The 12,500-nt window shown below is 41.4% G+C and overlaps 1 protein-coding gene across 2 annotated transcripts in view; it reads right to left on the bottom strand.

Moving 5' to 3' along the window:
- Positions 1–3,783: 3,783 nt before the first annotated feature.
- Positions 3,784–12,500, bottom strand: part of LOC138980376 (cytochrome P450 3A5-like) — a 27,415-nt gene continuing 18,698 nt past the window's right edge. For both annotated transcript variants that reach the window (XM_070353240.1, XM_070353241.1), the window contains exons 12-15: positions 12,421–12,500; positions 10,956–11,093; positions 8,858–9,020; positions 3,784–4,218 (exon numbers count right to left, since the gene is read on the bottom strand). The exon at positions 12,421–12,500 is cut by the window's right edge and continues 9 nt beyond it. In XM_070353240.1, coding sequence (XP_070209341.1) covers positions 4,138–4,218; positions 8,858–9,020; positions 10,956–11,093; positions 12,421–12,500 — 462 coding nt within the window. In that variant the 3' untranslated portion in view covers positions 3,784–4,137. The remainder of the gene's footprint in view (positions 4,219–8,857; positions 9,021–10,955; positions 11,094–12,420) is intronic.

The following is a 12,500-nucleotide window of genomic DNA, read 5'->3' as shown; positions in this document are numbered from 1 at the left end:
TGGATGGGTATGTGCGTGTGTGTGTTTGTGTCTATGTGTGTATGTATGTATGTGTATGTGCGTGCGTGTGTGAGAGAGAGTGTGTGTGTAAGTGTGTGTGTGTTTGTGTGTGTGTGTGTGACAGAGAGAGAGAGAGAGAGAGAGAGAGAGAGAGAGAGAGAGAGAGAGAGAGAGAGAGAGAGAGAGAGAGAGAGAGAGAGACGCTTGACGCTTTGACACTTTATTGTCATTAGCTAATAAAAGCCTTATAGACAAGGTAAAACAACAATTTCTGCATCATTCATAAAAGGGGTAACAGGACAAATGCACAAAACATTAATAACAACAAAAACATAGCAAACTAGTTTATGAGTACGAACAAACAAACACACCGACACGAAAGCCATAGGTAAACAATCATATCTAAGACTAAGGGTAACAAGTCGCGTAAGGCGAAAATACAACATTTAGTCAAGCTCAGTCGAACTCACAGAATGAAGCTGAACCCATTGCATTTTTTCCGCAAGATCGTACACTCGTAGCATCGTCTGTCCACCGCTCGTGGCAAAAGCAGTGAAATTAACAATCCAGAAAAGCGCGGTAGCGGTTGCGCTGAGGAGGATAGCACGCTTTTCTATATCTCTATTCTTTTTAACTTTCTGAACGTGTCTTTAATCCAAACATATCATATCTATATGTTTTTGGAATCAGGAACCCACAAGGAATAAGATGAAATTGTTTTTAAATCGATTTCGGACATTTAATTTTAATCATAATTTTCATATTTTCAATTTTCAGAGCTTGTTTTTAATCCGAATATAACATATTTATATGTTTTTGGAATCAGAAAATGATGAAGAATAAGATAAACGTAGTTTTGGATCGTTTCATAAAAAAAAACCCATTTTAATTACAATGTTCAGATTTTTAATGACCAAAGTCATCGATCAATTTTTTAGCCACCAAGCTGAAATGCAATACCGAAGTCCGGCCTTCGTCGAAGATTGCTTTACAAAAATTTCAATCAATTTGATTAAAAAATGAGGGTGTGACAGTGCCGCCTCAACTTTTACAAAAAGCCGGATATGACGTCATCAAAGACATTTATCGAAAAAAAGGAAAAAAAGTCCGGGGATATCATACCCAGGAACTCTCATGTCAAATTTCATAAAGATCGGTCCAGTAGTTTAGTCTGAATCGCTCTACACACACACACACGCACAGACAGACACAAACACACACACATGTATACACCACGACCCTCGTCTCGATTCCCCCTCTATGTTAAAACATTTAGTCAAAACTTGACTAAATGTAAAAAGCAAGGTATAGTATGTACACACAAAGGAAAATACTGATCCAACAGTTAACACACACTCATAAAACCAATCAATCTGCAGACCACAAATATTTAAAACCAATAAACCACTAGTCGGCGTTACCCTCGCGTGACTAGTAGGGGAACATGTCTAAATACATATCTATACAAAAACAACAATGGCTGCAGACGAACAAACACACACACACACACACACACACACACACACACACACACACACACACACACACACACACACACACACACACACACACATATACGCTTATATAGACTACACCCGCACACGTGTAAATCCACGCGTATACATGTATACACGCAACCCGATTTAAATGAGAAGACCATCCAGTCCAACATTTGCGTACGTAAAAATTACATTATACATCATTTCAGCTTGACTCATCTAGTTTCTTTTTGCGCATGTTTAGTGCCTTAGAAATAAATTGTGCAGTTGCTTCGAGTACACTTTCTTCATCCAGGGCTAGGATACGGGTTACATCTTCCATTGAGGCTGGTTCAGAACAACTTTTTAACACGTTACACTTTGGACGGATATCAGCATAGGCTGTACAGTGGAAAAGAAAGTGTACCTCGTCTTCACAGCCTCCATCACACATTTCCATTTGTTTGCTATATATAATATGTACTTCTCAGGCTGAAAAACGCGTTTAAAAGAATAAAACCATTGATACTTCTCGTTTGTCTCCATTTCCCAATGCCAGTTTTGTTTATACATACAAATCAGTCGATCTTTAAACTGGGAAACAAAACCTTTATCGTAGCCAGCCCCTTGGCACAGCCAAACAATGCCAAACCCGTTTTCAGTTAACACCTTCTTAACTTTGGAAACTCAGTTGTGCTTGCCAGATTCATGTTGCAAAAGGAGCATTTCAAAGGTCTGTTTACAAATTCTGGTTTGCGGAAGTCTTGTTAACTTAAGCCAATATTTCACACATTTGACAACAGTTCTTATGAAAAGTGGGTATCTGCCTATTTCCCCGTACGCCATTGTATTTGAGGAATGCTGCAGAACATTTAAAAACCTTTTGATAGCAAAAGTGTGAACTTGCTCAATTGGCTTGACGCCCTCTAGCCCCCAACCTTCGGCTGCGTATGTTAAAATGGGTTCTACCTGCACATCAAACATCTTCCAAAACACCAATGGATCAGCAACATTCAGTTTTCTTATTGTTGAGAGAGAGAGAGAGAGAGAGAGAGAGAGAGAGAGAGAGAGAGAGAGAGAGAGAGAGAGAGAGAGAGAGAGAGAGAGAGAGAGAGAGAGAGAGAGAGAGAGAGAGAGAGAGAGAGAGAGTGAGTTCTTACGTTGGACTTAAAGAGCTACAGGACTTAAGGAAGTGGTACTCATATCATTATAATACAAAAACTAAATTGAGCTAGACTAATACACACGGGAAAATTATAAAGACCCCAACCCCACCCACACACATAGACACAGATTTCACCTCTCATTCAAGTAACACAATCATAATTATTTTGAATGGCATGTTATCTGTCCAGTTTGTGTGCAGGTCAAAGTGGCGACGTGTGGTCTTGAACATACTAGATTGTCTTGGTCAGTACTGACCTTGACACAATTCAACCACATAATAGTCGCTGTTTCATTTCTGATCCATAGATAGAGAGAAACCAGCTGCCTTGAACTAGGTAGACCAGGAATCCAAAATGAACAACATGAGATCGTGTATACAAAGCGTGTTGACGTATGTTCTATGGAATATTTCAGGTATGCGTGTGTGTGTGTGTGTGTGTGGGGGGGGGGGGGGGGGGGGTGTGTGTGTGTGTGTGTGTGTTTGTTTGTCTGTATGTGTATGCCAGACTGACGGACGAAACAATAAAACGGACATAGTTCATATGTAGGCCTACTGTACACATAATTACTACACACATCATTCATTGGTTTCTTGTCAACCTTTGTAATTACTTTTTGAGAGCTCCTTCAAGTTTTCTAGACTTTGACTGTATGATTGGACATTTTGTTGCAGCTGAGTGCATTTACAGTTCAAAAATCCTCCTATGGTAGTAAAACAAACCCAAAACTACCCAACGACGACATCTGTGAAGCTCGACAGTTTCTTGTTCACGCGAGTGCCTAAATTAACCTAGTTATTACGTGGTGTTTGGTCGGAGTTCGATTCAACTGAGTGATTCCGGCCTCCATTTTGTTTTACACAAACTCATGATGACGTCTGACATAGTTTGCAAGTGACGTGTCTTTTTGTGCATGATGTGGTGATCTACCTGATCTAAATTTAGATCCAAAAATAGGTCAAGACCAGCCGGGTCCGAGTACGAAATTAATTCGTAAAAAAATCGCAGTTCTTGACTCTTTGGGTGCAAGTCAATGAAACTTGGTAGTTCTTCTAACGGATAGCTGCCTGAGGTATGACTAAAAGCCCCAGGGGCTCCGTGCACCTGGATTTGACAAGTTCAGTACCTTTAAACAAAAATTATATGCATTCACTAAACACGAAATAATGGCACATAAACTTCTGAAACCAAAGTGCTTCGCGCACACACAAGAATATATAGCAACAAATGTCAAATAGTTGAAATAAAATCTCATATTTGTTTCAGATTTAAGTCTTTCACCGTAAGGCATGTATACTCTCAAGTGGAGGGTGATTTAACATTTCACCAATTACACCCGCAATCAAAACAACCATCGCATCCATGTTTTGTGTAGACAACAGTCACGGTATTGGGGAAGCTGAATGGTCCAGTAGTCGTCACATCCAATGGCGCAGCAAGAAAGAATCACGTGTTGCCGTATCAGCGCTTCGATTGGTCCAGTCTTTGGTAAATTATTCACGATGTTTGAACTTGATCCACAATCCATCCTTGGCCACCATTCTTGTCTGCGGCATTTCCACCACAGGTGGATACTGTAGAGAAAGAAATTGTTATTTAAAAAAAATGTATAGAAAAAAGTAAGACTGGTATTGAAAAAAATACAGCATACGGAACATTTTATTGACAGAAATACAGAATACGGAACTTTGTATCACCAATGTTTGGGAGTTGTGGTTACAAAATGCATCCGCTCACGTTACGCACACCTAAACATGTGTATAAAAAGATTCAACAAAAAAAAGTAAGATGTACTTAAAAAGAACAAGTATAACCACGTAATCTCTAGCATAGATACGAGTGTAAGGCACTTCATTGAAAGATATACGATTTGATGGTACATGTAGTGATTCAAAAGACTCATATCTTTCACACATTTTCTTCCACGAAATCAGACGTTGCTGAGATGAAAGGTATAATCAACATGTAAGATACTTTCTTCAGGGTCCCCACAGACGCTGCTGAGATGAAAGGTATAATCAACATGTAAGATACTGTCTTCAGGGTCCCCACAGACGCTGCTGAGATGAAAGGTATAATCAACATGTAAGATACTGTCTTCAGGGTCCCCACAGACGCTGCTGAGATGAAAGTATCAACATGTAAGATACTGTCTTCAGGGTCCACACAGACGCTGCTGAGATGAAAGTATCAACATGTAAGATACTGTTTTCAGGGTCCCCACAGACGCTGCTGAGATGAAAGTATCAACATGTAAGATACTGTCTTCAGGGTCCCCACAGACGCTGTTGAGATGAAAGGTATAATCAACATGTCAGATACTGTCTTCAGGGTCCCCACAGACGCTGCTGAGATGAAAGGTATAATCAACATGTAAGATACTGTCTTCAGGGTCCCCACAGACGCTGTTGAGATGAAAGGTATAATCAACATGTCAGATACTGTCTTCAGGGTCCCCACAGACGCTGTTGAGATGAAAGGTATAATCAACATGTCAGATACTGTCTTCAGGGTCCCCACAGACGCTGCTGAGATGAAAGTATCAACATGTCAGATACTGTCTTCAGGGTCCCCACAGACGCTGCTGAGATGAAAGTATCAACATGTCAGATACTGTCTTCAGGGTCCCCACAGACGCTGCTGAGATGAAAGTATCAACATGTCAGATACTGTCTTCAGGGTCCCCACAGACGCTGCTGAGATGAAAGTATCAACATGTCAGATACTGTCTTCAGGGTCCCCACAGACGCTGCTGAGATGAAAGTATCAACATGTCAGATACTGTCTTCAGGGTCCCCACATACGCTGCTGAGATGAAAGTATCAACATGTCAGATACTGTCTTCAGGGTCCCCACATACGCTGCTGAGATGAAAGTATCAACATGTCAGATACTGTCTTCAGGGTCCCCACAGACGCTGCTGAGATGAAAGTATCAACATGTCAGATACTGTCTTCAGGGTCCCCACAGACGCTGCTGAGATGAAAGTATCAACATGTCAGATACTGTCTTCAGGGTCCCCACAGACGCTGCTGAGATGAAAGTATCAACATGTCAGATACTGTCTTCAGGGTCCCCACAGACGCTGCTGAGATGAAAGTATCAACATGTCAGATACTGTCTTCATGGTCCCCACAGACGCTGCTGAGATGAAAGGTATAATCAACATGTCAGATACTGTCTTCAGGGTCCACACAGACGCTGCTGAGATGAAAGGTATAATCAACATGTAAGATACTGTCTTCAGGGTCCCCACAGACGCTGCTGAGATGAAAGGTATAATCAACATGTACGATACTGTCTTCAGGGTCCCCACGTATGCTGCTGAGATGAAAGGTATAATCAACATGTAAGATACTGTCCTCAGGGTCCCCACAGACGCTGCTGAGATGAAAGGTATAATCAACATGTACGATACTGTCTTCAGGGTCCCCACGTATGCTGCTGAGATGAAAGGTATAATCAACATGTACGATACTGTCTTCAGGGTCCCCACAGACGCTGTTGAGATGAAAGGTATAATCAACATGTACGATACTGTCTTCAGGGTCCCCACAGACGCTGTTGAGATGAAAGGTATAATCAACATGTACGATACTGTCTTCAGGGTCCCCACAGACGCTGCTGAGATGAAAGGTATAATCAACATGTACGATACTGTCTTCAGGGTCCCCACAGACGCTGCTGAGATGAAAGTATCAACATGTAAGATACTGTCTTCAGGGTCCCCAGAGACGCTGCTGAGATGAAAGTATCAACATGTAAGATACTGTCTTCAGGGTCCACACAGACGCTGCTGAGATGAAAGGTATAATCAACATGTAAGATACTGTCTTCAGGGTCCCCACAGACGCTGCTGAGATGAAAGGTATCAACATGTACGATACTGTCTTCAGGGTCCCCACAGACGCTGCTGAGATGAAAGTATCAACATGTACGATACTGTCTTCAGGGTCCCCACAGACGCTGCTGAGATGAAAGTATCAACATGTACGATACTGTCTTCAGGGTCCCCACAGACGCTGCTGAGATGAAAGTATCAACATGTAAGATACTGTCTTCAGGGTCCCCACAGACCCTGCTGAGATGAAAGGTATAATCAACATGTAAGATACTGTCTTCAGGGTCCCCACAGACGCTGCTGAGATGAAAGTATCAACATGTAAGATACTGTCTTCAGGGTCCCCAGAGACGTTGCTGAGATGAAAGGTATAATCAACATGTAAGATACTGTCTTCAGGGTCCCCACAGACGCTGCTGAGATGAAAGTATCAACATGTAAGATACTGTCTTCAGGGTCCCCAGAGACGTTGCTGAGATGAAAGGTATAATCAACATGTCAGATACTGTCTTCAGGGTCCCCACAGACGCTGCTGAGATGAAAGGTATAATCAACATGTAAGATACTGTCTTCAGGGTCCCCACAGACGTTGCTGAGATGAAAGGTATAATCAACATGTAAGATACTGTCTTCAGGGTCCCCACAGACGTTGCTGAGATGAAAGGTATAATCAACATGTAAGATACTGTCTTCAGGGTCCCCACAGACGTTGCTGAGATGAAAGGTATAATCAACATGTAAGATACTGTCTTCAGGGTCCCCACAGACGCTGCTGAGATGAAAGTATCAACATGTAAGATACTGTCTTCAGGGTCCCCACAGACGCCCGACTTAGAGGGTCCCGGGACCCTCACTTTCAATTTTGTCTCACCTTAAATTGCCTTGACTGTCTCGATAGTGTGACATATCATAATAATAATAATAATAATAATAATAACAAGAAGGGCAAAGCCCATACGACTCACATGCTTGACCTTGACCTTTACATGACCTTGACCTTCAGGGTCAAGGTCAAATAACTAAACCTAGCAATGACATCATACACTAAGAACTGCTTTACACATTTTTCCTACCAAAATACATGTGACCTTGACCAGGTCATCCAAGGTCATGCAACACAAAGCTGTTAATTCAAGACATAGGAAGTACAATGGTGCTTATTGGTTCTTTCTTTCATGAGATATGGTCACTTTTAGTGGTTCACTACCTTATTTTGGTCACATTTCATAAGGGTCAAAGTGACCTTGACCTTGATCATATGTGACCAAATGGGTCTCATGATGAAAGCATAACATGTGCCCCACATAATTTTTAAGTTTGAAACAGTTATCTTCCATAGTTCAGGGTCAAGGTCACTTCAAAATATGTATACAATCCAACTTTGAAGAGCTCCTGTGACCTTGACCTTGAAGCAAGGTAAACCAAACTGGTATCAAAAGATGGGGCTTACTTTGCCCTATATATCATTTAGACAACATTTATGGCCCCTGCGACCTTGACCTTGAAGCAAGGTCAAGATGCTATGTATGTTTTTTGGGGCCTTGTCATCATACACCATCTTGCCAATTAATTTGGTACTGATAGACTAAATAGTGTCCAAGAAATATCAACGTTAAAGTTTTCCGGACGGACGGCCGGACGACTCGGGTGAGTACATAGACTCACTTTTGCTTCGCATGTGAGTCAATAATAATAATACGAGAATTTATAAGGCGCACATATCACACCACAAGGCGACTCAAGGCGCACAATATATAGCGCGAACCACAATTAACTGTGCTCTCCGCGCTTTACATATTAATTTCTGCCGTGTGAGATGGAATTTTGTACACAATATATCACGCATTCACATCGGCCAGTAAATCTCAAGCCATAACGGCGAATATTTAATTTTCACGGCCTATTATTCCAAGTCACACGGGTATTTGGTGGACATTTTTTGTCTATGCCTATACATTTTTGCCAGGAAAGAAACTTTTGTCAATCGTGGGATCTTTAACATGCACACCCCAATGTAGTGTACACATATTTTGGTTAAATACAAATAACGTATAATAAACCTACCACCGATTTCTCGCAGAGCAAAGGTGTATACATATCGCTATATTTGGCAATGATTGAATTCTCTGTTTGAAATGTAGTTGTTTTCTTTCGATAGGCTTTCCACAAAGTACATGCGTGTAAGACAAGTAATTTAGACCTCAACCACCTTCGACCTCTTTCATTTCTCAAAGCGACCTCCTGCCCACAACGAACGCTCAAGTTTTTCTGCTTAAAAATTTACCTTTCCAAAGCGACCCTCTGTCTTTAACGACCACTTTTGGTCGGTCTCTTGGGCGGTCGCTGCAGACAGGTTCGAAGTATACACTTACCACCGATTTCTCGTAGAGAATAGGTGCGTAGTGCTGTAGGATGGTAGCGATGGCCATACGAATCTCCAGCTGAGCCAGTCTCATACCGATGCAGTTGCGAGGTCCGAAGCCGAATGGCATAAAGGCAAACGGGTGACGCTTCGCTTTGGCCTCGGGCGTGTGTCTGAAACCAGAGAGATGTCATTTTAGTCATTCTAGTACAGTAAGCAAGAAGTAATATTTAGGTGTGGTTTACTTGAGTGTCAGGATTTAAAATTGAGACATTTCAAACAGAAGAAAGTGTGATGTAGGGTAAAGGACCCTTGATATGGACCACAGTGTAAAGTACGTATGTATGCATGCATGGTGATGTGTGTCTGCATATGTGTCTGGTTGGTTTTTATTTTATTTTTACCGTGCCGTGCCAAGATGAAATCCTTTTGCAAAATTGTATCTTGTATTTTGTATCTTCTTGTTTCGGGCTGGGTGGCCGAGTGGTAACGCACAGTTTGCGCTCGGAAGCGAGAGGTTGCGAGTTCGACCCTGGGTCAGGGCGTTAGCAATTTTCTCCCCCCTTTCCTAACCTAGGTGGTGGGTTCAAGTGCTAGTCTTTCGGATGAGACGAAAAACTGAGGTCCCTTCGTGTACACTACATTGGGGTGTGCACGTTAAAGATCCCACGATTGACAAAAGGGTCTTTCCTGGCAAAATTGTATAGGCATAGATAAAAATAATGTCCACCAAAATACCCGTGTGACTTGGAATAATAGGCCGTGAAAAGTAGGATATGCGCCGAAATGGCTGCGATCTGCTGGTCGATGTGAATGCGTGATGTATTGTGTAAAACATTCCATCTCACACGGCATAAATAGATCCCTGCGCCTTGAGTCCGAGTCTGGAGATACGCGCGCGATATAAGACTTCATATAACTATAACTAACTAAACATCCTTGAAGTCCTTGTTGAAAGAAGGCTTGCCAGTAAGTCCAGAGCTATTCTGTTCGACCTAGGGCATCCCCTCCACGACGCACTGATGGATCTCCGCATCACACGGAACGCTCGGTTTCTCATGCCTAGGTGTCGAACGGAGCGTTTTCGGCGTTCTTTTGTTCCTGCAGCTGTGAGATATTTTAACAGCAACCGAGCCATTGTCCTGGCCACAGACTATCAGTGATGCCTTTTAAATGTACCTCTTAGTGATAGATTTAATATGATTTGATGACTGTTTGACCTTTGATCATAACTAGTGCTGTGATAATGAGCTTTAGCACTGTTGTGATGGTGTTGACACTATACTTGCCCAATTGAGTCTAACTACCTGATGGCTAATCTACTGTGATACCTGTGATAACTGATGATTACTGTGATCGGTTTTATGTGTTTGGTTGGTCTCTTCTTTTGGTAGTGCAATAGCGTTAATTATGGATTGTTGTTATCATCATTTACATAAAAACTTATCTGTTAATCCAAACAATGATATAATTACTGTGATGTTCTTAACTACACTTTAACATGGAATGTATGTATGTATGTATGTATGTATGTATGTATGTATGTATGTATGTATGTATGTATGTATGTATGTAGGTATGTATGTAGGTATGTATGCATGTGTGTTGGTGTGTCGGTGTGTCAAGTGTGCAAGTAAAAAGAGTATTGTAGTTGTACATATATTACTTTAGATATTTTTTTGTTATCATGGGTTTTATAAATTTTCTTCTCTTCTTCTTTTATAATTATTAATTAATGACCTATATGTGCTGATGACCAATTTAATTTCCTTTGTTGGATCAATAAAATGTTATGAGTTATGAGTTATGAATACTTCGACTAGATATGGGTTATATGATAATTCGAGTTTTACGCCCTCACGGCTTTTCATGAGATTCACAAGTGTATGCGTGCTTAGGTGGTATCAGCCGTCTGCACTTATGTGGCAGAATGACCGAGGTCTTTTACGTGCCACTGTGGTGACACGGCGGTTGGACATGGTTACCGTCGCTGGGTCTCCACAAAAAGTTGACGCGTGTCCGTCCTGGTCCGGAATCGAACTTGCCACCTTAGGCCGATCACAAGTCCAGTGCCTACTGAGCAAACCGGACCCCCTCTTTGCACTCACCTTTCAGGATCGTATTTGAGCGGATCAGTCCAGTACTCGGGGTCTCGGTGAATGGAGTAGCAAGGCACCACCATGCGCCAGCCTTTCTTCAGCTTGAATTCACCCAGCTCCACGTCTTCGTCGATCTCGCGGTCAATCCTGGAACGAAACACAGGGAGTCTCTTTTTTTCTTTTTTTCTTTTTTTTTAAGGAAAAAAATTAGACGATAAGGACGATCAGTCGAAACTGGTTCTTGTTTTTTTTAATTTTTATTCTTGTCACAGTTTTCAGATGAGTACATTTGTACTGTTATCTTGTTCTATTTCTCTCAACTGCAGTCCCTTGTTCTATTTCTCTCAACTGCAGTCCCTTGTTCTATTTCTCTCAACTGCAGTCCCTTGTTCCATTTTTGACATTTGTTTTGTTATTTTATCGGCGAATACATTCCACGAAAGTGACAGCTGCAGGGCTCCCCACGGACCCTTCGTGTACACTACATTGGGGTGTGCACGTTCAAGATCCCACGATTGACAAAAGGGTCTTTCCTGGCAAAATTGTATAGGCATAGATAAAAATAATGTCCACCAAAATACCCGTGAGACTTGAAATTATAGGCCGTGAAAAGTGGGATATGCGCCGAAATGGCTGCGATCTGCTGGCCGATGTGAATGCGTGATGTATTGTGTAAAAAAAATTCCATCTCACACGGCATAAATAAATCCCTGCGCCTTGAATATGTGCGCGATATAAATTGCATAAAATAAAAATAAAAAAATAAAAAAATAAATCCCTGCGCTTAGACCTGTACCCACGGAATACGCGCGATATAAGCCTCATTTTGATTGGTTGATTGATAACTCGGTCGGGTTTGTATGGGTTGTGACAGAGTGAATACCCTTGCTTTTTTTTGACACGTGCTACCGTCCACGTGTTTCAGACACAAGTTGCTTGTGATCGGCCCCTCCAAATGTTTGTCCCAGTAAAAGCAAGGGCATTCACTCTTTCACAACCCATAACAACCAGACAGAGGTTTTTTTTGAATTCGTCTATTCAAGGATCGCGTTCAACGGAAATGTCCGGTATTTTACTAATAACTTTTTTTCTGCAAAATACCGGAAATGAAATCAGCAACCGGTCATGTATAGTAGGCCTATACTGGCTGATATTTCGTTTGATCGGTTTCTTTGTGATAAATACAAAGTAGATCATGTGTTTTAGACTTGGTTTGTATGTTTTGTGTCAGGAACGGACGGTTGATACACTTCTCAAAAGATAGGATGAGAAAAAACACACATAACAGTAATTCTACAAAAAATCATGTAATTAAAGACGAGAACCATTGTTTTTGTTTTTTTACATTTTTCTTTGAATCAGAAAGCCTTTTTTCCTTGTACATTTATATTTGAGTGTAATAGAAATATCATGTTTGAAAAAATAATATCGCAATAACAATTTTTTTTAAATGGGTAAAAGAGAATCAACTTACACAAAGAGGGGGGGAAAGAGACGCATGGCCTCATTCATGCACATGTCCACGTAGGTCAGCTCGCCAGCTGAGTCATAGTT

This window comes from Littorina saxatilis, linkage group LG11 (assembly GCF_037325665.1).
Source record: "Littorina saxatilis isolate snail1 linkage group LG11, US_GU_Lsax_2.0, whole genome shotgun sequence".
Classification (NCBI taxonomy): domain Eukaryota; kingdom Metazoa; phylum Mollusca; class Gastropoda; order Littorinimorpha; family Littorinidae; genus Littorina; species Littorina saxatilis.
Note: the sequence above shows the minus strand (reverse complement) of the source record. Positions and strands in the feature narration are given on the sequence as shown.